Source organism: Paramormyrops kingsleyae, chromosome 4 (genome assembly GCF_048594095.1).
Source record: "Paramormyrops kingsleyae isolate MSU_618 chromosome 4, PKINGS_0.4, whole genome shotgun sequence".
Classification (NCBI taxonomy): Eukaryota; Metazoa; Chordata; class Actinopteri; order Osteoglossiformes; family Mormyridae; genus Paramormyrops; species Paramormyrops kingsleyae.
The window spans coordinates 43565004-43592888 of record NC_132800.1 but is presented as its reverse complement, the minus strand read 5'-3'; the positions used below and the strand labels follow the sequence as shown (position 1 = coordinate 43592888).

General features: G+C 47.5%; 1 protein-coding gene across 7 annotated transcripts; it reads left to right on the top strand.

Annotated features, from left to right (window-relative positions):
• The first annotated feature begins 388 nt into the window (after window positions 1–388).
• map3k15 (mitogen-activated protein kinase kinase kinase 15) lies at window positions 389–24815 on the top strand. 7 transcript variants are annotated; one of them, XM_072711426.1, is made up of 32 exons: window positions 389–637; window positions 805–1084; window positions 1459–1744; window positions 2932–3071; window positions 8211–8234; window positions 9512–9589; window positions 10546–10739; window positions 11140–11308; window positions 11382–11488; window positions 11641–11811; window positions 11910–12022; window positions 12116–12275; window positions 12633–12783; window positions 13007–13114; window positions 13409–13458; window positions 14496–14591; window positions 14950–15037; window positions 15123–15256; window positions 15419–15546; window positions 15726–15856; window positions 16036–16141; window positions 17223–17380; window positions 17627–17810; window positions 18573–18750; window positions 19375–19549; window positions 19648–19833; window positions 20325–20430; window positions 20938–21175; window positions 21342–21454; window positions 21578–21711; window positions 22852–22928; window positions 23080–24815. In XM_072711426.1, the coding sequence occupies exons 3-32, from the start codon at window positions 1501–1503 to the stop codon at window positions 23174–23176; spliced, it is 4038 nt and encodes a 1345-aa protein (XP_072567527.1). In that variant the 5' UTR covers window positions 389–637; window positions 805–1084; window positions 1459–1500; the 3' UTR covers window positions 23177–24815. The 7 variants fall into 7 exon arrangements, with proteins under 7 accessions (XP_072567527.1, XP_072567528.1, XP_072567525.1 ...); XM_072711427.1 differs by having other exon boundaries at window positions 389–1084; XM_072711424.1 differs by lacking the exons at window positions 389–637; window positions 805–1084 and having other exon boundaries at window positions 1141–1744; window positions 13412–13458.
• Window positions 24816–27885: the final 3070 nt, after the last annotated feature.

Genomic DNA, 27885 nt, shown 5'->3' with positions numbered 1-27885 from the left:
CGCAGCCAAAACCCAGCGGTTTCCCCTTATCGGTGTATGACACTGTCTTAACATAAGTGCTGATATGACACAAACAAAAACATTCACCAATCTGAAATATTGGCTGGGAAAATTCATTTTTTTGCTGCCGAAGTAATCTGTTAAAGATATCAAGATTGTTTTGTTTTGAAAAAATATTAATTAAAATGTAGAGGGCTGAGCCAGAGTTCTACATTTTGTTCCCACGAGATAAACTAAAGCTGACTTCCCTTTTTAAAATACATTTCAGAAAATATCGATATAAATCACCGTCCCTGACGTCGCGGAGCAATGAGAAATCCATGACTGCAAAAAAAAAAAAAAACTTCATATGCAAGATGAAAAATTAGGCAGCGAAATACACATGAACTCTGCCGGGCAAGTCCCGACAGCCACCGGAGAGGAATCTCATAACATTCCCAACATCTTAAGCAGGAACAGCAGGCGTGGGGAGCGCGCAGACACTCGTCTCCAGGGCTTGGGATCCACGGGAGCGTCCGGCGGCTCAGCGGCCAGGCAGGCAGCCTCTGGCTCGGCACATCGGCTGTGCATTTTTATATTTAGCGCGCCGTGCTGATAGTGTTTCAGCGCAACCTGCCAAAGCTCGGAGGGGAAAACAGTGAGTTCAACAGACTTACTTTGAACACAGGCTTTTAAACCAGAAACTGCTGAGCAAGATTTACAAAAACCAACATTCATATGAGTAGCGTAATGCATAAATCAGTGTCACCATGAGCACAATATGAACAATGCTTACTTACGCCGTATGTCCCCCTCCGCGCGCAGGAGCGCCGGCAGCGCCCACATGGCAGTGAGGCTCCGCCAAAGCGGCTACGCATCTTCCGCTTTCGCCGCACAGGTCACCGCTGCCCAAGACGCGACACGGGGACCCTTTCTGCCGATTATCTGGGTCGCATAAGCTGGTGAGCTGGACCGGCGTGGCTTTCCGCAGCAGTCTATTAAACTTGGGAATTTGCATTTGGAAGAGTGAGTGGGGCGCAGTAATTAAGGAACCTGGGACAAAGGAGCCCGGAAAAGCGACACTGCGCTGACATTACCTCGCCAGGTGAGCGGTGTTGACTTTTCTAGGGTATTGTGGGAGATATTTCATACTTGTTTGTTTTTTTTTTTTTTTTTGCGTAATTACATAACGATCCTGGACCTTTAAGTTTTTTTCCCCGGGAGCGCAAACTAGTTAAAACTGGACCGAGCAGTTAAGATAAGCTACCTGACCCGAGAATAATTGAGATGCGCACCGAGATGATTAAGCAGGAGATGCGAGGCGGCGCGGAGACGCGCCTCCCCCGGCGGCAGGTGCTCCCACCTTAGACCCAGTGAGCCCTTTCCGGTGGACCATCGGCGCTTATCACCCAGACAGACGGTCGGGAAAGGTAGAGCTCACTAGAGGTGCGGCTTACCATGGAGATCTCTCCCTGCCAGCCAGCAGCAGACCCCGGGGGCGATCATGCACCCGGTATACTGATGGCTGCCAGCACGGAGAGGGCGGATGTTACCAGCCCCAGCCAGCTGCCCAAACAGCGCTCGCTACGGGCTGTCTATGTTCTCAACGATGGGCTGAAAGCTGTGGCAGCCAACAGCCCCGAGTCGGGCGCCCTGCAATGCCTGCAGCGTGCCTGCGACGCCGAGAGCGCCATCCTCACCACGGTGACCTTCGGCCGGCTGGATTTCGGCGAGACCACGGTCCTGGACACTTTCTACGACGCGGGTGAGTGTGATAGCTGGCTCTGAAATATGCTTGGGAAATGGCAGCCCCGGGCGAAAGTCTGTCCCCTGAAATGTTTCATAACTTTTATACATTTTATCAGCTAATTGCAGTCAAACTTCTTTATTAACAGAGCAATTAAGCTCATGTTCCCTACGTGGTCAAATGCGGCACGTCCAGCGCCCCCGTCCCATTTTACAAATATTTACAGTTCATTTATACTTCGGAAATGTACATAATTAATATGTGTGATGTTTCAATGTGCCTGAATGTAACTTTATATTCGTCAGCTTACGGAAGGAGGCTCTGGTATTCTTCTATACGTGTTTGACAGCTGTTTTACTTATGAACATACATTTTTCTTACACGTTTTAAGTAATTTACAATTAAACTTACTGCACGAACATGATCACATAGGCCTAGTATTTCCAATAAAGAACAACGGATTATGCTTCACTTCTCTAGTCTATGAATACAGGTCTGGTAATTTTGCCAATTTTCCTGTGTTTTTTCAAAACAAAGGACATTTTGACTGCAGCTGGACCAAAGGTTTCACAACGCATCAGTGAATGGTAGATGATCAGTTGCTAATATTGGAGTTATTAATTTATAACGCAAAATAAACGTTAATTTTAAGACAGCCTATAGTTGACCTATATTAAGTACAAGCATTTAAAGTATAGTGTAAACACTTAAAATCATACATTACAGTACCCCTTACGAATGGAAAGCAGGAATGTGGCTATATGGAATTCACTTTGATCTTAATACGGTATCCTGCGGACCTGCGATGCTCTCTCTGCCATGGACATTTGCCATGGTAATATGAACACTGACAAGCCGGCCGCTAATGACTTTGGCCGTGTGTTTATCGCCCGTTCTGCGCCTGGTGCAGCTGCTTCCGACTGGATTGTCAGCGTCTGTAAACCTACACGCCGCTTGTCCAAAAGCGCCTCTATTTATACGCAGCGGCGACCAGCGATTTGAGCCTCAGTGGCGTTTATGCGCGGTGGGTCTGTTAATAAGCGGCGCTTCATTTTAACGGACACGTGAAAACAGACGGGTCTCGGTCAGGTACTGCGCTGCATGGAGAGCCAAGCAGGTGATTTGTGGAAGGAGAATCTGTGCACGTGGGTCTGGAGTTTGTGTGTGTGTCTGCCTCATGGTACCCCTCCCCCCACTCACCCCAGACATCGCTGTGGTGGACATGAGTGACGTATTCCGACAGCCCTCTCTCTTCTACCACCTGGGTGTACGGGAGAGCTTCGACATGGCCAACAACGTCATCCTGTACCACGACACGGACCCCGACACTGCCCAGTCACTCAAGGTGCGTCTGTACAAGGCTACACGCCCCTGACCCGCACGCGCGCGTGGGCACACACACACACACACACACACACACACATAAAGGGTCAGGGTGCTCATTGACTCTGATGAGTATGGAGCCTCTCAAGTACCCAGCATCAAGTTGCTGCTACATTTTGTGACATGCAGACACAGCGGTGTTTTTGAGATGTGGGGTTTTTTTTTTTTGTGAAGCTTATTTTTTTTAGGCATCTATTTGTAGGGATAGTAATAGTAATAACAGAAAAAACAGCAGGTTTGGACCCTATGTGGGCTTTATAGCAGGCCTTAGATCAGTGTCCGGTACAGGTTTGGACCCTATGTGGGCTTTATAGCAGGCCTTAGATCAGTGTCCGGTACAGGTTTGGACCCTATGTGGGCTTTATAGCAGGCCTTAGATCAGTGTCCGGTACAGGTTTAGACCCTATGTGGGCTTTATAGCAGGCCTTAGATCAGTGTCCGGTACAGGTTTAGACCCTATGTGGGCTTTATAGCAGGCCTTAGATCAGTGTCCGGTACAGGTTTGGACCCTATGTGGGCTTTATAGCAGGCCTTAGATCAGTGTCCGGTACAGGTTTAGACCCTATGTGGGCTTTATAGCAGGCCTTAGGTCAGTGTCCGGTACAGATTTAGACCCTATGTGGGCTTTATAGCAGGCCTTATATTAGTGTACAGCACAGGTTTGGACCTTATGTGGGGCTTAAAGCAGAGGTGCAGTTGGAGGGGATACAGGGGACACATGTCATCCCCAGTTATATAAGGACCTTGATCTGCCCCCCACTTTTGAGAGGGAAAATTGCAGGCAGTCCGCAGGTTATGAACAAGATTCGCTCCCTAGGTTTTTGTAAGTCAAATTTGCAAGTAAATCAGAAATATGACAAATCAGTACATAATAATAATACTAGTAATTATTATTATACTGTAATAATAAAAGAAATTATGTATAGTACTGTACTTCTGGCTGACAGACCACTAAAGACAGGCAGTGTTTTCATAAGCATCACAAAGCAGTGCATGCGTTCATTATCACGGACCATTGTATTTAAACCAAATTTTTAAAGTGATATGCATTAGGGCAGTCCATTTGTAGGTACAAGTTTTCTGTAAGTCCGATGTTGTTAACTGGGGACTGCCTGTAATAAATAAATAAAATCCCTAAATAGGGTTGGATTTCTAAACGTTTCAACTCATCAAACTGTGTCGACCATCACAAACTACTTGACCAACTACAAACTATATGTCAGGTAAACATATCTTTATGTTATGAATATGTTTATATTAATTTCTATGGGAAAAATGCTAACGCTAACTATGACAACCTTAACCCCTACCCAACCATAACCATAAGTAACCAAGCAAAATACAAAAGTTTTTGCATTTTTAGTTTTATCATTGCAGTCATATATTTTTATTAAATTGAGCTTTTCCTTTTGGGGACCAGGAAAGGTCCCCATAAGGGAAAAAAAAACGGGTATTCATCATGTTGTTGGGGACATTATGTCCCCATAAGGTAAGGTACAGTATACCTGCTCTCTCTCTCACACACACACACACACCCTCCCACTCCCTCCCTTTATCTCCGTTTGGTGGTAGACAGAATAAAGTGTGCTCATTCCTATTAGCCTACACATGGCTTTAAAATTTTCCATTTCTGTGATGACCTACCGATTTAATGAAGGATAACTCAAACACGGATTTCACTTTGTAAAATACACTGCTCAAAAAAATTAAGGGAACACTTTGGAAACACATCAGATCTCAAAGGGAAAAAAAGTCATGCTAGATATCTATACTGATATGGACTGGGTAATGTGTTAGGTACAAAAAGATGCCACATTGTTTGATGGAAATGAAAAATATCAACCTATAGAGGGCTGAATTCATAGACACCCCGAAAATCAAAGTGAAAGCAGGCTTGTCCATTTTGCCGAAATTTCATTGCAGCAACTCAAAATCGTACTCAGTAGTTTGTTTCGCCCCCACGTGCTTGTTTGCATGTCTGACAACATCGGGGCTGCTCCTAATGAGACAACGGATGGTGTCCTGGGGGATCTCCTTCCAGATCTGGACCAGGGCATCACTGAGCTCCTGGACAGTCTGAGGTGAAACCTGGAGGTGTCAGCTGGACCGAAACATAATGTCCCAGAGGTGTCCGATTGGATTTAGGTTAGGCAACTGTGGTGGCCAGTCAATGGTATCAATTCCTTCATCCTCCAGGATCTGCCTGCATACTCTCGCACCATGAGGCCGGGAATCGTCGTGCACCCGGAGGAACTCAGGACCCACTGCACCAGCTTAGGGTCTGACAGTGGGTCCAAGGATTTCATCCCGATACCTAATGGCAGTAAAGGCACCGTTGTCTAGCCTGTAGAGGTCTGTGTGTCCCTCCATGGATATGCCTCCCCAGACCATCACTGACCCACCACCAAACCGGTCATGCTGAACAATGTTACAGGCAGCATAATGTTCTCCACAGCTTCTCCAGACCCTTTCACGTCTGTCACATGTGCTCAGGGTGAACCTGCTCTCATCTGTGAAAAACACAGGGTGCCAGTGGCAGACCTGCTAATTCTGGTATTCTAATGCAAATGCAAATCGAGCTCCACGGTGTCAGACAGTGAACACAGGGCCCACTAGAGGGCATCGGGCCCTCAGGCCACCCTCATGAAGTATGTTTCTGACTGTTTGGTCAGAGACATTCACACCAATGGCCTTCTGGAGGTGATTTTGTAGGGCTCTGGCAGTGCTCATCCTGTTACTTCTTGCACAATACCGGCAGATATAGGTCCTGCTGATGGGTTAAATACCTTCTACAGCCCTGTCCAGGTGTCCTAGAGTAACTGCCTGTCTCATGGAATCTCCTCCATGCCCTTGAGACTGTGCTGGGAGACACAGCAAAACTTCTGGCAATGACACATTGATGCGCCATCCTGGAGGAGTCGGACTACCTGTGCAACCTCTGTAGGGTCCAGGTATCACCTCATGCTACCAATAGTGACACTGACTGTAGCCAAATGCGAAACTAGTGAAAAAACAGTCAGAAGAGATTAGGACGGAAAAATGTCAGTGGCCCCCACCTGTTAAACCGTTTCTGTTTTGGGGGTCGTCTCATTGTTGCCCCTCTAGTGCACCTGTTGTTAATTTCATTAACACCAAAGTAGCTGAAACTGATTCTACACCCCCCTCTGCTACTTAACTGACCAGATGAATATTCAAGAAGTTTAGTTTACTTGATGCCATACTTTGATTAATAAGCATTCCTTAAATTTTTTTGAGCAGTGTATTTTATTTAAAAACATATATACATTGTGCTGAATGCAGTTTTGGTCACATGGACAAAAGCAGTATGCAATACAGGAAAAATGCAATCCGGAAAAAAAACTAAGATCTATCACAGCGTTATTTCAAATAGCAAGCAATGAAAGTGGACAGAAATTCTATATAATCTATACCAGGTTTATGTTGGATGCAATTATGAACATATTTTTGTCCCATATTCTCTAATTTGTAACTGCAACTAAGCTAAAGATTTCATTTAATTTTGACCTAACATGAAATTATGTCTGTTAGAATTAAGCAGTAAATCTATGAATGTGTCCCCATATAATATGTAACATTACAATGTATTTATACTGTGGTTCAGTAAATTTGAACTTCCAACACACTGTAAAGAAGGATACATGTTGTTTAGGTTATTGTCCAATAGGCCATTTGTGGATGATTGGCAATACCAGACAGTGACTGGATGTATGTCGACCAGCGTCAGGGGGCATTTAGTGTAGAGAACCATTATCCCAAATCACGCCAAATCAAGCATGGCTGGATAAACTTCTAAGATGCTCATTCTTGGGTTCCCCCAACTTCACAAATCTCTCTTGTGCTCCTAGTTTAAAACAGTCCTTTGATCAGTGTGCAGCACAGGTTTGGACCCTTGTGCGGTTTATAGCTGGTCTTAGATCAGTGTGCAGCATAGGTTTGGACCCTTGTGTGGTTTATAGCAGGCCTTAGATCAGTGTGCAGCACTGGGTTTTAACATCCTCATCCCCTTAAGTACAAGCTGTGCACTGGATGTGCGTGACCTTTAGAGGGACATGCATATATGCACAGAATTTCATCTGGAATGCAGGGTGCCTTTCTCCTACTCCAGCCTGGCCTCCGCCTGGCCACCTCCTGTTGTCTTTGCGTGCAGAAATGAATGTTCCTGTGGGCCCTGCTGCATTTCCTTCCTGAGAGTCTGACCTTGAGCTGTCCCTCATGACAGATGTGACCCCTCCCACACAAATATCTTCCCCAGGCATCCCCAGCCTCCTGATTACGCCAACATTGCAGCTCCTGTCCAATAGGAACATTCTGTTAAATCGAGGGTTCCGTCACAGGAGTGATCGTGAAATAGGACCACCTGACTCCCATAACCTGCGTGCCATTTGCATGCTTTTCATTATCGTTGAATTGCACCACTACATATGCCACCACAAAGATAAAGATCAGTTTGTAGCTGTACTATGCACAGAACTTGCAGAATGCAGCACTGGTGGTGCCTGACCTGCCTGTGACCTGTTTGGTCACAAACAAGTAGTTTTATTTCGTCGCATGTAGTAGATTTCAAAATGAGGACCTCAAACATGGTGAGAACATCATCAATTGTGTAATATTACTGATAATGACTAACCTCTGAGCTCCACAAGTCTGTAGTGAAATTCATGTCAGTGATGTTACTTGTTAGATCCAGTGAATGGGTATAACACATAGGCACTGAGACATCCACTAAGTAGCGCCGACTTGCGAACCTGTAATAATGTGGTAAGTGGTGAATGAAATTCCTTGTTTTCCACTATTGAAAATGCTTGACCATCCAGTGCAGTCATTTTCTTTATTTTAGCACTTATGCCTCCGGTGCTGCTAACTTTGAATACTGACTAAAGTCTAAATATCGGACAGGAATATCAGCCTAGATCGACACATAGGACTGATGCTGATGTCCTGATTTCTAATGTAATCAATATGTTAACCACAATATCCTGCATCTGTAGTGTCTCTCTCATGTGTTGCTTCCATGACTTTAACATGGAATGTACCATCGGTGTGTCTGTGCTAATTGTCTGATCTGTTTCCCTCTTTTTAGGACATGGTGACTCAGAAGAACACAGTAAGTATCAATTCGGAGTAGGATCCCGATTTTCTGTCTGCTTGACCTGCAGTAAGGGACAGTTAAATCTATGAGTAATAGTGTACAGAATGCTGGGAATGGCTCCAGGGGACCTGTCATCTAACCTCAGCATTGCCCTGATATATTAATACCATCAGTGGCTGGATGATCCCTCCTACCGTGGTCAGCTCTACCACTGTGCATCCTAGACTAGGCCACCTAAGCCGGTAACAGCTGGTCAAGTTTTAATGGCAAGTGAACTACAACTGTTGCTATGCTGACAAGTTTGCCTGGATCGGGGGAGGGGGAGCTTTGGTTGTCATGGATAGGTATGTGGTAGCCACAGCAACTGGCCAGATCCCATGCCCATGGCCAGTTGGCACGAAGAGCGGATCCATGATCCAAGATGTTGTGGATATGGGGGGGGGGGGGGGGCTCCGGGGGAGTTCTCTGCATCCTGAAGCAACAGGAGCGATGCCTTCTCAGGTTACCTTACTTTGATCCAGGCACTGGATCTATTCTCTCTAGTGTCAGCCAGATACGTTGTAATCCTGCAGGAAGTAAGAAATGCATCGTCGTCACTTCCCTGTGGTGATGGGAGCTTGTTGTTTCTCTGCATCAGCTTGATCCCTGTAGCCATTAAGAAGGTGACCATCAGACCTAAGTCTCACCTCTACAGGAAGCATATTCTGGCTGATCCCCCAGTCACCATTCTCCAGGTGTAATATGTACACCCTGCATGAAGCTCCATAGATGGAATCATCCCTAAGCAGTGAGACTTCTGCAGTGCATTTGTAGCCGTAGTGGTGACTGTGCCCCTCCATCTCCTCCCCTCTTTGCTCTCCTGTTAACAACAAGTTTTCCACCATGGGTGTAGCTCATTCAGAGGTTATGTCAATGCCCTGAGGGACTTAGACTGCAGGGATTCCATTAAATCTCTTTTGTTGACGGACAGTCTTTGAACCTTGTTTTGCCGTTTTCATTATGGCTCTCTAGTCGGCTAAAATCCCTGCATATGCAGTTAAAATGACAGCACTTGTCAAGGGCAGATATAGGAATCGGGAGCAGATCCCTGGTCTTCCATAGAGCTTTGTATGATGGCAGCTTCACTGACTCAGCTGTTGTCTGACCCAGATGGACATGATTTGGTGAAGTCGTGCCAAGGCAGTTCTTCACCATGGCGTCCCAGCGCTTGACGGGCGCCGTCCGAAGCCTCCCGTTTTTTTGTGCAGTCTCTCCCCCCTCATCTGGTCTCTCTCTCCTGCTATCTGGAGTAGGCCGGAAAGCCGTCCACCATGGGCTTTCCCTGGGTGCATCTGCCTCCAGAGTATCGCGGCTCAGGCTTGAGAAACAAAGTATGTGTTGTCCTGTAGCAGTGCATGCTGGGTACTTGCCTAGGGGCCATGATGCTGGTATGCTTGATTCCCACAGCTTGCACCATTTTGCAGTTTCTGCATGGAGATGTTAATAATATTAACAATGTTTTTGTAGTTACAGTATCATCTGTGTCTTGTGTAACTAGACATCTTAATACAATTCAATGTTGTACTTGTAAGAAGCACTAAAGCAGGAAACACGTCATGAAAACATTACTTGGTGCACAATTAGTCCTGTAGCTTTTTAGTTTTCACCATGTTGAATATCATCTTTCCACTTACTCTAACCTGGGGCTTCAAGTCCTGTTCAGAAATGATAATCATTTTATATCTGAAGTCCCCCCCATCTGCATCCAGCTTCCACACAGTTGTTCCAGAACCGTTACAGTGGTAACTTGATCCCCACTATCGAATAGCATGACCTCCTACATTTACGCACTGGTACGCCAGGCCCTCTGGGTGAGCTGTGTGCTAGTTTCAAACTGAGCTGTTCACAGCCCATCGTGCAGATCCTGTATGAGATGTGATGACGATTTGTCATTTTATATCACTGTGCAAGACAGAAGACAGTGAAAATTAAAGCCACATGTTATTCATATGAGGATGTCTGGTGTTGCTAGTGTGCTTGCATGGGCTGTATTGTGTTTCACAGCATGAAAGAGGCTTCCAATAACAACTGGGTATGTATGGTTTTCAACAGTCCCAAGGCAAGTGATAAAATCTAGCCAAACATTATTTTTAGAGCATTAATAGTCTGGAAAACATTTTTGGTGTTTTGGCTGTTTACACTGTCCCACACTGCCCCCCTTGATTTTGCCCCCACAGCATCCCCACTGGATCACTAGATTGACCCCAGCAGTTGGGTGCGATCGTTTAGGTGGACTTGACATAGACTCTTTGAGAACCAAAGCCATTGGCCTCCCCTACCCCCACAGGCATCCAGTGGGAACTACTACTTCATCCCCTATGTGATGACGACCAACCACGAGTACATGTGCTGTGAGAATGATGCCCAGCGCCGAGCCTCGGAGTACATGCAGCCTAGCTGGGACAGCCTGTTGGGGCCACTGTGTCTCCCTCTGGTGGACCGCTTTACCAGCTTGCTCAAGGACATCCACGTCACCTCCTGGTAGGTCGGAGCCTCACGTTGGGTCAGCTGGCACACGTGGGAGTTATGTAGTTTGCGTGTTTAACTACTTCCTGCCCACGTGGAGAGGTGCACACATCATGTGCTTCTGAAGAAATTAACTTTCCATTAGTCCACTCAACTCAAAGACCAACAAGTTCTTAATTTATTGGCAGGGCTGCTTTTTATTTCCTGATGGTCTGTTTACCCATTGTTGGCATCCTGCCTGGTGTTGGTTCCCTGCTTCGGGGAGCAGCGTCTTGAAAGAGAAGACATGAGCCACAGCTTGATGGGAGCCTGGCTGTTACAGCTCCCCAGGATGCCCATACTGCCTTCTGTAGCCTAAGTAATAAATGGAGCACTCCTTTCCCTCTCCTGTTCCCTACCATTGCTTCCCGCCCAGTGCATCATTCAAGGACACACTACTGAATGATATCCGGAAAGCCCGGGATAAGTACCAGGGCGAGGAGCTGGCCAAGGAGCTGGCCCGGATCAAGCTCCGCATCGACAACACGGAGGTGCTGACCCAGGACATCGTCATGAACCTGCTCTTCTCCTACAGAGATATCCAGGTATGACCTGAGGATTCTGGCTTTTACTTGCACCCTCCTCTGTGCTGTGACCTCTGACCCTCCTCCCCATCAGGATTATGATGCCATGGTGAAGCTGGTGCAGACCCTGGAGATGCTGCCTACGTGTGACCTTGCAAACCAGCCCATGATTCAGTTTCACTATGCCTTTGCACTCAACCGGTATGGATAACACACATCATCATGCATGCTCATACACCTTCAGATATCTCATTATGTGAATGCTCACTCTCGGGTTTACTTGGTCTGAGGTCTGGACACTTGTAATGTAAGATGGTGGTTCCCCATTCTGGGATGGGGCCTTTTGTGTGCAGGAGGAACAGCCCGGGGGATCGGGAGCAGGGTTTGCGTGTGATGCTGCAGGTGCTGCAGTCATGTGATCACCCCGCCCCCGACATGTTTTGCTTATGCGGTCGGATCTACAAGGACATCTTCCTGGACTCTGATTGCAAGGACACCAAGAACCGAGACAATGCCATCCAGTGGTATGAGGTGTTCCCACACCCATCCTGACTCATTAGAGCTCTCTGCTGTCCACGGCATGGCCCATGACCCTCTGTGTCCTGTTATCAACACCCCCCAGGTATCGTAAGGGCTTCGAGCTGCAGCCCACGCTCTACTCTGGGATCAATCTGGCCGTGCTGCTCATTGTGGCTGGCCAGCAGTTTGAAAACTCCATCGAGCTGCGGAAAATCGGTGAGGAGTCGTGTTGGGGACAACTCCACTTCCTGCCACCTCTGAGGATCTGACTCGTGTGTCTTACCCTGGCACCCCTGGCTGCCTCCCCAGGTGTGAGGCTGAACAGCCTGCTGGGTCGAAAGGGCAGCCTGGAGAAGATGAACAACTACTGGGACGTAGGCCAGTTCTTCACTGTCAGCATGTTAGCCAACGACATTTCCAAGGCAGTGCAGGCAGCTGAGAAGCTCTTCAAGCTCAAGCCCCCCATCTGGTACCGGTTCATACTCACGTGCTCTGCCTTGCACTGCTTTTGCACTCCCTGGGACCAGTGTGGTATTTGTCTGTCCTTTAAATTTAAATGACTTTATTCAAGTAATTATTGGGATACCAAAGCAGATGGTGTTGGAGGTGTGAATCAAGTCCTAACTAAATCATGCTCTGCAACACAGGGTCCAGGTGTGAACATCCATTCAAAAACAACTTGGATGTAGTTCAGGATTTAATCAAAGCCATTCAGGTTGGGTACGGTGCCTCAGGACACGCCATCAGGACCTTTTCCAGGGGCTGAGACCTTCCATATTTTCTGCTTTACCACCTTCTGCTTACAGCCTCACTGCGTGTTTTCCAGGTACCTTCGTTCCGTGGTGCAGAACCTGCAGCTGATCCAGCGTTTTAAGAAACAGAACCTGGAGCACTCACCCCAGAGAGAGAGGCTTAACTTCTGGATGGACATCATTGTGGAGGCAACCCAGGGAGCCACCAACGGGCTGCGATTCCCGGTACTGACAGTCTCTAAGCTCTGATACCGATACTGTGCAGCTGTCCCAGGCGTGGGTATCATACTGATAATCACATGGTATCAACAGTGCATGTTGTATTTGACGATACCATCACACCACAGCTGATTACACCATTCAGCTGGTGATACAGCATATTTCAGCATCTGCACCCAGCCCAAGCAAGGGTTCAGCCTCGCCACCTCCTCTCTCTCCCCTCCGCCAGGTGCTGATCCTGGAGCCGACCAAGGTGTACCAGCCTTCGTATGTGTCCATCAACAGCGAGGCGGAGGAGAAGAACGTATCAATCTGGCACGTGTCTCCGGCAGAGACGGTCAGGCCCCCCTGCCCGCCATCCCCTCTCTGCCCCTCATTCTAAGCCTCACATTTACTGTGAATCAGTACCAATCACCCTCCTCACACTGCAATCTGATAAAACTGATATCCAGTGCTGGCTTGCCAGACTGATATATGAAGAGCTGTAATCTACTAGAAATGGTAATACAGTAGCAATGATAATAATAATAATAACAGATCACTGTAATTCTCGCATCTTCTCTCTCCCTCTCCTCTCCTCTTCCTCACTTCTTCCCTTGCTTTTTCTCTCTGAACTCATCCTGGGACCCAGAAGGGCATTCACGAGTGGATCTTTACAGGCACGTCCATCAAAGGCATCAGGTAGATGCTTAGTCTCTACCACTGATCTGATGGGAGCTTGCAGTCAAAGAGGCCCACAGGTCAAGCATGGCGGGAGAGTCAGACTCCAGCTGACTTCAGCTTGCTTAGACTATACATACTGATTCCTGTTAACTTCACACCCTGTGTACTCCAGAGGGAGGGGCTTTAGGAGCCCTGATGTGTACAATAAGCATATTAGCCGATAGAGAGCATTAATGCAAGCGCATGATATCTAAATTGCACTGATGCTCTTTTTGTGATATTTAATCATATTAATTGAAATGTAAACACTACATTTCAGGAAAAATTATGCATTAAATCACGTAGGTCTGTATCTGTATGTGTTTATGGCTTACAGTTTGTGGGTTGGGGTTTCGCTCAGGGTTTGTGGGTTTTCTCTTACATGCTAGTTGAGAGTTTGATGTTGCTCAGATGCTGTTTCTGGGTTAGAATCCTGTTAATTTAGCTGGTAAAAACTGGTTCAGTAAGCAGTTTAGGTTTGAATGTTGAGATCCTCGAAAGACCCCTTGGGAAAAACAATGTTTTTGTTGCTGTCGTCTGAAATAATCAGATGGTGATTTAGCACTGCCATAAAATGTCCTCCCTTAAGAGTGGGAGGCGTGGGAAGATGGATCGTGGGGCAGAGCTAGTTTGTTGGGGCCTCTCAGGTTACTGTGGGTCGGGATAGATGCTTTATGAACTTTGACTGGTTTTCCTGGTTACCATGGGCTGGCACACGCAGCCCTATTTAGTTCTGTTAGACTGAGACAGTTACCTATCAGTCCATTTGAGTTTAATAAAGACCTTTAATCCATAGAGGCTCCATACTTTTAGTGCCTCCTTGTTGCTCGCACACACCATCGCCCTTGGCTGATGTGCATGAGTACACGATGGCTTCTGTTTGGAGATACACTCAGGACCAGATACTAGCCACAGTGGTAGCTACCTTAGCTATTGAGGTTAGATAGAGACCATGAGTGGGCCTTTATCTACCAGTTCTGTCTTTGATGGGCCCTCCCTATGCTTCCCCTCTTCAGTATCTCCAAGTTTGATGAGCGCTGCTGCTTTCTGTATGTCCACGACAACTCAGACGATTTCCAGATCTACTTCTCCACTGAGGACCAGTGTGGCAGGTGACCCAGATCCTCATTGATGGGTTCAGCTGAGAGTGGGGTGGGGAACAGATGGATTTTCTTCCAGTTAAAGGAGACATGACATTGTTTCCTTAAAGTGCTGCCCTATACTGAACACCTGGCCAGTCCCTTTAACTGTGTGTTCAGCAACCTTGTTATCGTCTTTGACTCCTTGTGTTGAATCTGCACCATCTGTTGAGTTGGTCTTTAGGGTTTGAGTCTGGGCTGCATGGTTGTCTGGTTTTACATTGCTTTGGGTTTGGACAGGATGTTCAGTTAGTGTTTTAACTACAGTAGCTAATCAGTTAAATTGCTATTGTTGACTAGCTTTAAATCACACTGACTGATCTATGTCTAGGTTCTGTTCCATGGTGAAGGAGTTGATTTCAGATGGGTCGGGCAATGCTGTGGAGCTTGAAGGAGAGGGTGAAGGAGACACACTAGAGGTAAGTGTCACATTTGTCAGTCTTGCTCATTGTGTGTCTTTGCACGCACATTATGGGTGTGTTAACTACTGCCTTGGTACCACAGTACGAGTATGACTACAACGAGAACGGGGACCGGGTGGTGCTTGGGCGGGGCACCTACGGAGTGGTGTATGCTGGGAGGGACCTGAGCAACCAGGTGCGCATTGCCATCAAAGAGATCCCAGAGAGGGACAGCAGGTAAGGCTATGCCTGGGACTTGGCGCCCTCTGCAGTTTTGTGTCAGGAACGGCACTCCAGGGAGCTAAATTGAAATGGACAGTCTTGAATTTTTCAAAAGGGTTTTATCACAGAAAATGAAGAGCATGGCTAGAGGCTATCAGGATGTTCTCACCTTGCCAGGTATTCCCAGCCGCTCCATGAAGAGATTGCCCTGCACAAGTACCTGAAGCATCGCAACATTGTGCAGTACCTGGGTTCTGTGTCTGAGGATGGTTACATCAAGATATTCATGGAGCAGGTTCCTGGAGGTGTGGATATTCATGAGGCTCTCTGCTGTGGGTCTTGGGACTGCAGTATAATTATTGCTTTTGCAAGATAAGATACCAATAGATGCATATCTGTGAAGCTTATAGCTTGTTTTGATAACAGGATTGGAGAGTAGGTTAACCATTTGGCTGTGTTAACCTTTCATCCTGACTCTGTTTAGGGAGCCTGTCAGCCCTTCTGCGCTCTAAGTGGGGCCCCCTAAAGGAGGCCACCATCGTCTTCTACACACGGCAGATTCTGGAGGGGTTGCGGTACCTGCATGAGAACCAGATTGTCCACCGTGACATAAAGGTACCATCTAATGGTGTCTTCATGCGACCTAACCCTCACTGACCTAAGCTTAAGCCTTGGACAGTCTCCTCTGCTTGAGTGTATCTACCTAATTGATTTGATTACGGGCAAGAGGGATTATGATACAGCCATCAAACGGAGCCTGGGTCTGCTTCTACTACGTGTTTGTTCCTCTATAGGGTGACAATGTCCTGGTCAACACCTACAGCGGGGTCCTCAAAATCTCTGACTTTGGTACATCCAAGAGGTTAGCTGGAGTGAACCCCTGTACAGAGACCTTCACTGGTAGGTTCTGGTGGTCTTCTCCATCTTCCTTTCTGCAGCCTCCAGCCACCGTGCTAACTCTATCTGCATTGTGCTGTACTCGCTTATCCTCTCTGACCATCATTAGGTAGGTATAGCCATGTCAGCTCATGTGTTGCTGCAAATGACAAATGAGTGTGAGATAATGTCTAATAGTTCTTATTGTTGAGCAGCGGTTCTGTAAATGTGATCTTCATGCTACTAAAAAGTCTACATGACAGTAGGACACATGCTTCCAGGTTACTGATACTATGGCTTGGTAGCCTCTTTGTTTTTAACCCGTCTACTCAAATAAAACCAGCCTGGTTAGTTGGCAGAAATTCCAAAGAGGACTAATTTGCTCCCACATAAACACTAAGGCTCTCTGATATCCATCACTGTTTCTAGCTGATGGGCCCCACACTTCCCTATTCCTCTAAGCCCATGAAGCGAGAGCCCTGTTGCAGCAGTAACATTTCCCACTTTGGGTTTAGGGAGCACCCATTTTGTCCATCCATGCCCGTCCTCGCTGTGTGCAGGTGTGATCTCGCTGCCGGCTGAGCATCTATAGAAAGATCAGCTGACACTGGGCCTTCCTTCGAGCCTCTTGTTGACCCATGCCAGGCCTCTGGCGTAGGGTTAAGTGGCCCTCAGCGGTTCACATCATTAGGATTCTGTTAAATTACATCTGCCTGTGCAGCGAGTAGTAACACGGGCTATTAGAGCAGCATCCGGGAGTGTGTTTGCATTTAATGAATGTGTGTTGAAGCGTGAAGACAGGTGCCTGGCACCCCACGGCCCACCCTGGCTAGCTTGCACTCCCACAAGTGCCTCTGCCACGTGGAGGGCTGTGTGAGCAGACTATTTACTCTGAGAATTTGTGCTCACTGCTCCAACAGAGCACCAGCAAAAGTTCCCCACCTTGGCCCGTGGCCTCTGGGATAGGCTCTGTACCCCCGCTACCCTGAATAGGACAAGCGGTTTCAGAAAATGGATGGATGAACAACTCCTGTCGTATTGATGGCTATTGTACTGAAGTAAGTTTATGTTAGTAGCTTGTGTTTCTCTATACTGCCCCCCTCAGGCACCCTTCAATACATGGCCCCTGAGATCATCGACAAGGGCCCCCGGGGTTACGGAGCCCCTGCCGACATCTGGTCTCTGGGCTGCACCATCATAGAGATGGCCACTGGGAAACCCCCCTTCCATGAGCTGGGTGAGCCGCAAGCGGCCATGTTCAAGGTGAGTAGGGTACGGTGGCATCAACAGCACATTGGGGGGACAGTGTCTACACGTGCAATCCCCTCAGCCTGTCATCTAGTTCCTCTTTTACAGTTGTAACGTTAATATTTAGTCTTCTGTTCTACTTCAATTTGTATATAAACTTTGTAGTAGCATCCTATGGACATTAATCCGTCACATTACATTCTGTTCCCACGTTTTATCAGCCACTTGGTCTGTCCCACTCACAGCTCTGTCCCGCTTCAGGTGGGGATGTTTAAGATCCACCCTGAGATCCCAGAGGCTCTGTCCGCTGAGGCCAAGTCCTTCATTCTGCGATGCTTCGAGCCAGATCCCAACAAACGGGCAACAGCGGGTGACCTCCTCAAAGACGTGTTTGTGCGGCAAAACGTCAAGGGCAAGAAGAGCAAGATCGCCTTCAAGCCATCAGGTAGCCGCAACGTGCCTCTCCTGGAGGGGACCATTACAACGATGCTGCACGCTACAGCTAATATCCGTCTTGTGACTCATGAGAACGTGGCCTTTTGGGTTGTGGGTGACCCTAAGCTCCCCACCAGTCATCATGAACATCGGCATGCGGCATACTCAGGACACTGAAAGCCTCCTTCTGACCACTCAAGATGTCTTGATATACCTGTGTGTCGAATGCTGTTTGCTGGGTGTGTGTGTGATTGTCGAGGGTGTTTGAATGCCTTTCATGATGATGATAAAGGAAACGATGACAAGCTGGTCAGTACAGGGGGATGCTGCGATGGCCGCTTTGGTGGCATCTGGGATTAACCCCTTGTCTCCCTCTCTCCTCTCTGGGGCTCGGACATACTCCCCTTTTGCTGGTGCTCTGTTGGGGCAGTGTGGCAAGGTTTGTGCCAATCAATTAATCATCTGTAGCTCTTTAGCCTTCTTACTTTGGAAATGCTGCTGTCTCCTTCTCTGTGGTGGTTTTCTTGCTGAGCTGCATCCCTGTCCCTTGGAGACTATGAGACCATGTTTCTCTTTCAGATTTCCTGTTACTTTTCTTTACATCCTGATCTTTGTGCTTCTGATGTCTGTGGGCCTTAAAGGAAGTGGTAATCTCTCACTTCCTTCACTTTTTGTGGGGAAGAGAAGGTGGTCCATCTGCAGATTGAGGGATGATGAGGTGCCCTGCATTTGGCCGGCCTTAACTTAAAGGTGCCCGCTTGTGCGCCTGCAGATTACCTCCGGAGCGTCTCATTCCCGGCGCAGTTACAGACAGAGGCCACCGGGAGCAGCAGCAGTGAGCACGGCTCCATCTCCCCTGAATGCGACTCAAAACAGGACGTCTTCTTCGAGAAGAAGAAGCGCTCAGCCTCAGAAAACCTCATCAAGCCGCCAAGCTCTAACTATCTCAGGTGAGGAAAGCTGTTCCCGGTGGGCAGATGGGCCAGTCTTCCTCAGGTTACCTCTGTAATGTGACCCCCAAAGAGAACTTGCTGACCCCAGCCAAGGTGGCGCACCCTCGTTGGCGGTATTTATTGTGCGCTGGTATTTATGCAGCTGTGTCCTCAGTTGTGCCGGAGAATTCCCCGGTAACTGTGTTTGCACAGCCGTGTGTGTTATTGGCAGGGCAGATGGGATGGCATGGCACTCCGGCTTTGTGATCCGGATCTAATCCGATAATGTGCCCAGCTCTTACAGTTACGGGATCTTTACGATACTGCACGCCTGCCCCCGTGATCCTCCCAAGCTGGGAGACCCTTGCATGTGTCAACACTGTGCTGCCCCAAACGGCGCGTATGTCACAGGCGTACACAAAGGACGCTTCTGCCCCTTTAAATGCACGTGATGCTGCCTTTAAGGCTTTTTACGGCATTGCTTCCTGTCACGTTCTGTGCTGTTCTGGGAAGGACGCCGCACTTTGAGCAGAGTTCCATACCTGCAGGAAGCGCAACCTTTTGTTCCTCTCATTCCAAAAGTTTCCACTCGGGCCGCTGTGTGGTGGGCATGTGACACTTTGCCGCCCCCCTTCCTTGCAGTGTCCCCGACGAGGTTTCTGTCACCGAGGACCGCAGTGCACCCCCATCCCCTGAGGACCGGGACTCTGGGCTCTTCCTGCTGAAAAAGGATAGTGAGAGGCGGGCCATCCTCTACAAGGTCCTCAATGAAGACCAGGAGAAGGTCATCTCCAACCTGATGGAGAACCACATACAGGTAAGACACCCTACCCACCATGTGCGCTGTATGTAAGGTTTCTGTTTGACTCTGATTGGTTGACTGACTTCTTGCCGTGTACCATGCACCATGCACAGGGCAGCGAGGAGCTCAAGCTCTCTGTGGATCACATCAAGCAGATCATCTGCATCCTGCGTGACTTCATCCGCTCCCCCGAGCGACGCGTCATGGCAACCACAATCTCCAAGCTCAAGCTGGACCTGGACTTTGACAGCACCTCCATTAACCAAATCCAGCTGGTTCTTTTTGGCTTCCAGGACTCGGTGAGTAGATGCACTGGGGGGGGGGGGGTCAGTGGGAGATAGGCACAAGGCACAAGATTAAATTGCAGGATATTTTTGGCTGCCACTAATTACCCATCCATTCATCTTCCATTACCACGGTCCACCATGCCTATTACATAAAACAGTCACACACAGTTCAGGAACCCAAAGGTAAAGGGAAACAAAGCACCCAGTGGGAGATCATGGCAGCGACATATGGACAAAGCCAGGCAGCTACAGTACGTATGGGCAGGGCTGGGTAGGGACTCGAACCTACAGACAGTGGGAGAGCATGGCAGCTACATATGGACATGGCTGGGGCAGGACTTGAACCTAAACCCTGTGGAGGAATTCCAGTTGAAAATGATGTGTGGAGATGTCAGTGGGCAGCATAGGGGCAGGAGGTCGCGGGAGACTGCATAGGCTTTGTAAAGGAAATTCCTATGGGGTACAGATTCAAGGATGAGGAACAGCAACTCTGCTCTCCTCAGGTAAACAAGGTCCTGAGGAACCATCACATCAAGCCCCATTGGATGTTCGCCATGGACAACATTATCCGCCGCGCCGTGCAGGCAGCCGTCACCATCCTCATCCCAGGTGAGGTTTGTAGTGCCATGGATGTCTGCCTGGGTCAGCTGATGGTCAGCATATGAGCAGAATTGGCTGTGCGTGACAGAGGGGAGGCGTGCCGGGTGTTTGTTTGGGCAGCCAGGAGCAGCGGCAGCACAACAGCCTGAGGCCCTGGGCGGTGCTGCCCAAAACAAATGGAACAGGGCTCCCCCTGCTGGCCACGGCGGCAAGAAAACAACCTCTCATCAGTATCGCAGTTTCATTCGCATTTCATTTTCATTTCGCTTGTTTCCTGCGCTTCCAGGCCAGGCTGCATTTCTGCTTACATCATGCGGAAAATGCGGCACCGCTATCAACTGTCTGTTATTGAGATTAAGGACAGAATATGATCTTTAAAAAAACTGAAATTATGGCAGCTCAGTAAGGGCTGAGATTAAATCGGACAGGGACACTTGCATGCGGCTGTGATGTAACCCACCCCATGTAAACACAGATGACCATGTAATGCTGTTTCCTGACCTCTTCCTGGCTTAGAGCTGCAGACGCACTTCGGTCCAGCATCAGAGAGCGAGGGAGCAGACAAGGATGCAGACGAGGTGGATGTGGAGGAGGATGCCGATTTCGGGACGGCAGAGCCGGCAGCGCCGGAGGATCCGGGTCTCACATCGGGCGTTAGCACCCTGAGCTCTGTGCTGTCTCACGAGTCCCAGCGGCAGAACCAGCAACATCCACTGGGGACGCAGCTTGGCCGGATGAAGCAGGAGACCAACCGGTGCGGGGGGGTCCTGGGCGCCGAGTTTGGAAATCAGAAATCAGTCACATGATCCTGTCTTTGGCAGTCTTGTGTTCGGAGTCTAAATACATTTTGCAGATAAAGTGATGAAATCTATGTCTATGGTGTGAGTGGGATTGTGAGATGACTTGGTCCCATCTTGCAGGCTGCTGGAGGACCTGGTACAGAAGGAGAAGGAGTACCAGCAGGTGCTGAGGCAGAGTCTCCAGCAGAGGGCGCATGACCTGGAGCTGATGCGAGTCAAGAGCCGGCCTATCGGTAAACACACATACAGGCAGAGCAAGAGGCTAGAACATGACAGGACACACATTCAGCCAGAATCTCCCACAGCGTCCAAACTGACACCAACACCGTAACCAACACTGTAACCAAACCCTCCAGCACATGAGCCTCTCCTCCCCACCACAGACATCCACCCGCCCTCCATATTTCACATCCCAGCTGATGTGGAGCCTGACAAGGAGCTGACTGATTGGCTGAAGGAGCTGGGTGTGGATGCAGACACCGTAGAGAAGGCAAGTATGCTAGAGCGGCCTGCTGGGATGCGGCCTTGTAGGCGGAGCCTGCATGTCCGTTATAGCTGAACAAAACTACAGCTATAAGCGGCCTTGGGGACCAAATTGTTTGTCCGCTATAAGTGAAATTCTGTTATTCTGCATTTTCTTAAAGGCGCGCGGCTAGGACCAGCGAACCTCGTCCATTATAGATGATATTCTGTTATAAGCGAGTCCACTATAACGGGATTATACTGTAGTGTACAGTATACTGTAATGAACACTGTACTCTTCCTGCTACATGTTTTAACATATTTGACAGGTGAAACTGTAATAAACAAATCACAGAAAAGACTTAGGAGATCTCATATCTAGCATAGCAAAGTTACAAGCTAGCTGGTACGTGTTACCTTTAATCGTCAATGGAATTACAAATAAATAATATGCTAACATATAGGCATGTATCGCAAATTAGCAGCACTGCAATCCAATGAGCATTAGTGGACTTTGGCACATTACCGAACTGAAACAACACATAGAACATAAATGTGACTTGTACATATTAACTAAGATATGAAACAAGTAAACAAAAAACTAAGAGCTATTGCATTCGAATACATAAGAAAAGTACAAGACACAGGAAAACTTTAGCCTTGCACACATCTGTGCTTTACTCGCTACTAGAGGTTCCCTATCCAACAATACAAAGTATACGCATAAAACTAAAGGCAACGTATCAAAATTAAAGCGTGAACTGATATGGCATATCAAAATAAAGGTCAATTACTGTAAACTATATACAATCTTCCTGCGCTGACCCAAATAAATCAGAGACCAGAATAAACAGAACAGAATAGAAACGGCACACTGCCGATTTCACGACCAAAGTTTTCATACAGCGTACAATGCCGACTGGCCTGATAGCTGGTCCTAAGTCCGGGCAGTTGTTAAGCAGGTAGGTCGTTAATTGAGGAGTATCTATACTTAACCCAGCATCACTGTAGTGTGTGACTGTCTAGAGCAGGAGAAATGGGTTTATATGGCAGGAAAAGTAGAGAGCGGCTTGTTAGGACTGAGACCTGCACCCCTTTCTCTGGCTGTTCTGCATCCGTCCCGAGGAGCAGAGCTTAGACTACCTGCCCTGTCATCTCTCTGCTGCAGTTTGTGATGGAGGATTACACTCTGAATGACATCCTCAACGACATCACCAAGGAGGACCTGCGGTTTCTACGGCTACGGTGAGCCATGTTCCTGCTGCATGTGTCTGTGCTGAGGAGCTGTGAGTGTGTGTGTGGGTCCATGCTGTGTGAGTGTGTCTCAGCAGGCTGATCCCCAGTGCAGACTGTTATAAACCTACATCTGTGGCCCATGGGGGTCTGGGTGGAGCAGGGGCGGAGTCCTCTGCCGGATCTGGAGGGCCATCCAGAGGCACCGTGGGCGGGAGCAGAGGAAGCAGCTGAGGGCCGGCGAAGTGACAGATGGCTGAGCTGAATGGCCCATGCACAACAGCGCCCCCCACAGGACTGTGGACCGAAAAGCTGGACACTCCCACACGCACACAGGAGTGCAGCAGCTTTATTTACGCACATGGACACACGCTGTCTGCTCTGCTAAACACTAAGCATTCAGTCTGTGTGTTTTTGCTGTGACCTTCTTGGTGGAAAGGGGACAGGACTCTTCAAAATGCAACCTCTGCTAAAGGGGAGAGGTCCGAGTTTAGCAGCTCTTACACTGTACACTATTTTTAAAACATTATGCTTTGATCGGACTCAACTCATAAAGATGCTCCTGATAGGATGTGCTACTCTTAGGAGTCAGAAGGGGGAGCCAAACCCCAGCATGCTATGTCCTGTAGTCCCTCTTCAAGCCACACCCACTGGCTGCTTCTCTGCAAAGCAGAGGGACCATCTTATATGAGGTCAGCGCAAACCGGAAGTTCACTGTGGAACCATGTGACTTTATTGGAGGCCATGTTTATATGAGTGGGGGGGGGGGGTGCCTCCCTGGACAGCAGCACCTAGTGGACAGACCAATGGACTTGGTGATCCAGGATGAATCACGTGTGCCTTATTAACTGTCTGTTTTTGAAAATGTTCTCAGTTTCTGTCCCTGCAATTTCCTGTCAGCTCGACTTGTTGCTGTTTTTGACTTCATGCCCCCCTGAATGGCTTCGTCGGGGGGTAATTTAAAAAAATCCTTACCGAGTTGTCTTGGTCACGAGAAGCCTGGAGCTGATCCATCACTAAATGTTGCTGTACCGATGCGGGACTGTCTCTGTAGGCAGCAGCAAACTGGACCATGTGACCCACGGCTCAGCGGACAGAGTGGGGGGTTGGGGGCGTCGACAACTGAGCTCAGCCATCGGGGTCCGGAGGCCAAAGACAGACTCTGCCCCCCTAGGGTGGCTCAGCTCCTCCCTGTTTTTATTTATGTGGTTATTGTTCAGGCTCATTTTTAAATGCCCTGCGGTGACTCAGTAGGTTCGGACGCTGCACTTGTCATAGGAAAGTCCCTCGGCAGTGATGTCACCATGGGGGCCCTGAGAAAGGCCCTTAACACTAACTGCAAGTGCACTTTGCTTTCGATTAAAGCATCTGTAAATAAGTAAGTAAATAAAGAATTTTTTTCTTCTCTACCGGTCAGAATGGGATCATGCCAACTTAGCGGAATCCCCCCCCCCCCACCATCATCCGAGCAGAAAAATTCTTTATTAATAATAAAACCATACAATAATCTATAACATTATATCTATAAAACATCCAAAATTCACATATGCAGTCAAAATAACAAAGGCCATTAAAACAGTCAAGATGTCATCTAAAATGCAAGCCAATAAAAATCTAAACTAAGTAAATAACTTTGTGTCTCCTGAATGTGAAACAGGAGCCCAAAGCCCACGACCACTGGGGAGAGCTGAGTTTGCACACAGACTCGCTGATGTTTAACTCAGAGGTTAACAATGAGGTTTAATGCTGCAGAAATGCCCAGCAGCTTTCTGCACCACTTCTGCTGATATGTGACGTGTCTTTGTTGTTCTTTGTTCAATTTTACTCACAACATCAATGTGTGAAAAATTCAACCAGGTATGTATCTATAAAACTAATAAAAATTAATATTTTACCAAAGTCTCCATGACTATGGGCTCTATTTTGGCGATCTAATGTAAAGTGCAAGGTACTAACATTTAACTAACATTTAAGGGCATGTCCAAATCCATTTTGCTATTTTGATGCTGGAAAAACCAGACTTTGTTTGAGTGCAAGGCGCAAAAACTATGTTCTAACTAGATAAGTTTTCGGCCAAGGGAACGGACATGCTCAATCGGTGCATCTCTAGTAATAAGTTAACCATAAGCCACATATTGGGGATGGGGGTACATAATTAACATTACAATAGCTCTTTTAAAATAAATGTTACTATCTTTATTAACAGCCACTGTCGGCCAGTTTGTGTACTGCAAGTTGTTAAAAATACAGCAGCAGCTCTGTAGCAGCGTAGTTGCTAGTTCGGTTTTTTCAAGTAGGACAAAGTTGGTCTTTGGCTTGTCATTACCCTCGCAGCGCTCATGACAACAATGGCTGTAAGTTCTTATATTAATTTCATGTTTAGGAAGTATAAGGATTGTTTATTTAGAAAGTACTGTAATTTAAAAAATAAGATCTCCGAGGGTTTGCTGCAGAATGCGGATTTATTAACAGTAAGCAGCTGCGGTTATGTCCACAGACACTAACTCAATAGGAATAATAATCTCCACACCCAATGACAGGTTCAGGACTCACTCAGCTCTCAACCCCGACCTTCCGGACTCCGGCTCCCCCTCCCTCACATCCCACGTCACACGCAATTCCATAACCACACCCTTATAAGTACAGAACCTAAACTTAACAGAATAACATGGAACACATAATACCTGAAGGTATTACACTGCCCCCCCCCCCCTTAAGAAAACCCTCGTCTCTTGATGGTTGTATGAAGTTTTCCCGCCAAATTGTGCTCCGGAAATGTCCTGCTGATGTGGGAAACATGAGGGAGCCCCGTACCACATGCACAAACCCACACACACAGCAAACTGAACCAACATCAGAAGGTTGCCAGTTCAGGTCCCATAGTCGAAAGACTGATCTCACCGATGAGCCCCTGAGTAAGACCCTAACCCCCAATTGCTCCAGGGCCTGACTGACCTTAATTTCTCCAATATGTGTCACTTTACATAATTGTTTCTGCTATATAAATATATGTAAATGATCTCATTGGTAAGTTTCTCTCTTTCTTCTAATTGGTTAGTTGGAATACTAATATTTTTGGGTTGCCACTTTCAATCTGAGGAAATGTAGGTCACCCCCCTCCTCCTCCCAGGTTGCTAATGATGAAAATTTGCTGCGGAGGGCGGTGTGTTCAAAAAACAGAACTGAGCATTTTATTTTTCAATAATAATTGATACTATTATTGATCCCCGTGGGGAAATTGTTTTTACGCCTCCCTCAACTTGCTCTTTGTAGAGTAAGCTGTCCGTGAAGGGCAGCCACCTGTTGGGGCACCCAGGAAGCTGGGGGTTAATATGAATTATGATCATGTTGCAGGTGGTAAAAATAAAATATACAGAAAAAAATGTTGTCTCGTTTTGATTGTGATCACTCTCCTCAGTATCTAACAATATGACTGGTTCATCCTCCATTGTTTTTGCGGGGGGGGCAGTTTAGTTTTGTATCAAATTATCTGTGAAATTTAACCTGTGAGCTTTTTGTGTCTCCCGTAATTATGTTGCATGAAGGTCCTAAAGTGGCCAGAAGCTGTAAAGGTTCATGGTCCCAACTGTCCAGGAACTTGTTAACAGGGACCAGGTTCTGGAACTTCGAATGAAGTGTCTCTTATTGGTGAAAAGTACACATCCATCCATCCATCTATCCATTCATCAATTTTTCTCAGTTTATCTGATTCCAGGTCGTGGGGGCAGCAGTCTGGGGAAAGATGCCCAGTCCTCCCTCTCCCCAGCCACCTCCTCCAGCTCCTCTGTGGGACACCCATGTGCTCCCAGACCAGCCTAGAGATATAATCTCCAAAGCGTGTCCTGGGTCTGCCCTGCAGTCTCTCTTCTCTTCTTCTTTCTGTGCTCCTGTAAAGTTGGTTGTAGAAATCTAAAGCTGGAGTCTTGGTTCATAAATGAAGAGAATATTTAATATGAATGATTGGATTAACAATCACTGGAGTGTAAGAAAAAGCATAAGTCCCACACTGTTGAAACACGGACCACACGCACATCCAGCAAAGTCAAGGCAGTTAAGTTATAGGCAAAGGTAAACAGTTTTGCTCAGGGAAGATATAGGGCCTGAACAGAGTGGATTACATCATCTCTAAGATGATACAGAAAGAACTTTCTCATAGACAGAACTTCCCTATAGACTCAGGCCTGGTCCAGCACCTGGCCTGATGACAAGGTGATCCTCCAGACCAACGGGAAATGGAGGGAAGTTAGTCATAACAGGGAAGGAAAGTGGCCCACTTTCTCAGGGCCACTGCTACAAGACAGCAGAAGGAGAAACTACAGGGAAAGACAATTTATGGCACTGAGCTCAAGGCATGTAGGCACACAACAGTGATGCATACAGGCTGTATTAATTTCTAGTCCTTCACACATTTTCTCCACACCATATTGGTGGAAAGTACATAGGACACCTTAAAATGAGGACTGTGTGGGTCCCTCTGGATATTCCGGTTTTCCTCCCAAAGCATAAGGTCATGCGTGTCATTGTCTCTAATAGCGTGTGATTGTGAGTGTGATCCGGGTGATGGACAGACGTATCGTCCATCCTGAACTTCCTGGGACAGACTCACTGTGACTGGGTACCTTTTCTCTCCCTCTGTAAATACAGACAGTTCCTGGGTTAAGGACGTCTGACTTACAGACAGCTCATACTTACAAATAGACTGTTATAGAGCTCAGTTAAGCATTGTTTGGCATCAGTGGTGCATCGGCTTCAGATACATTACAGCACCCTATTTAGTTAATTTAGTTACGTATTATTACTGTATTATTATTCTCATTATTATTATCTCAGGGTCTGCATCTGTCTGCCCCAGCCTTTCGTGGCTCCTCCCCTTTTGGCCAGCAGGTGTCACTGGCCATCCAGTTCTCCCTGTGCCCACGTCCTTTGTGTGTTTCCTCAGCTCCCTGGATTGCTGCATGGAGCTAAGGAC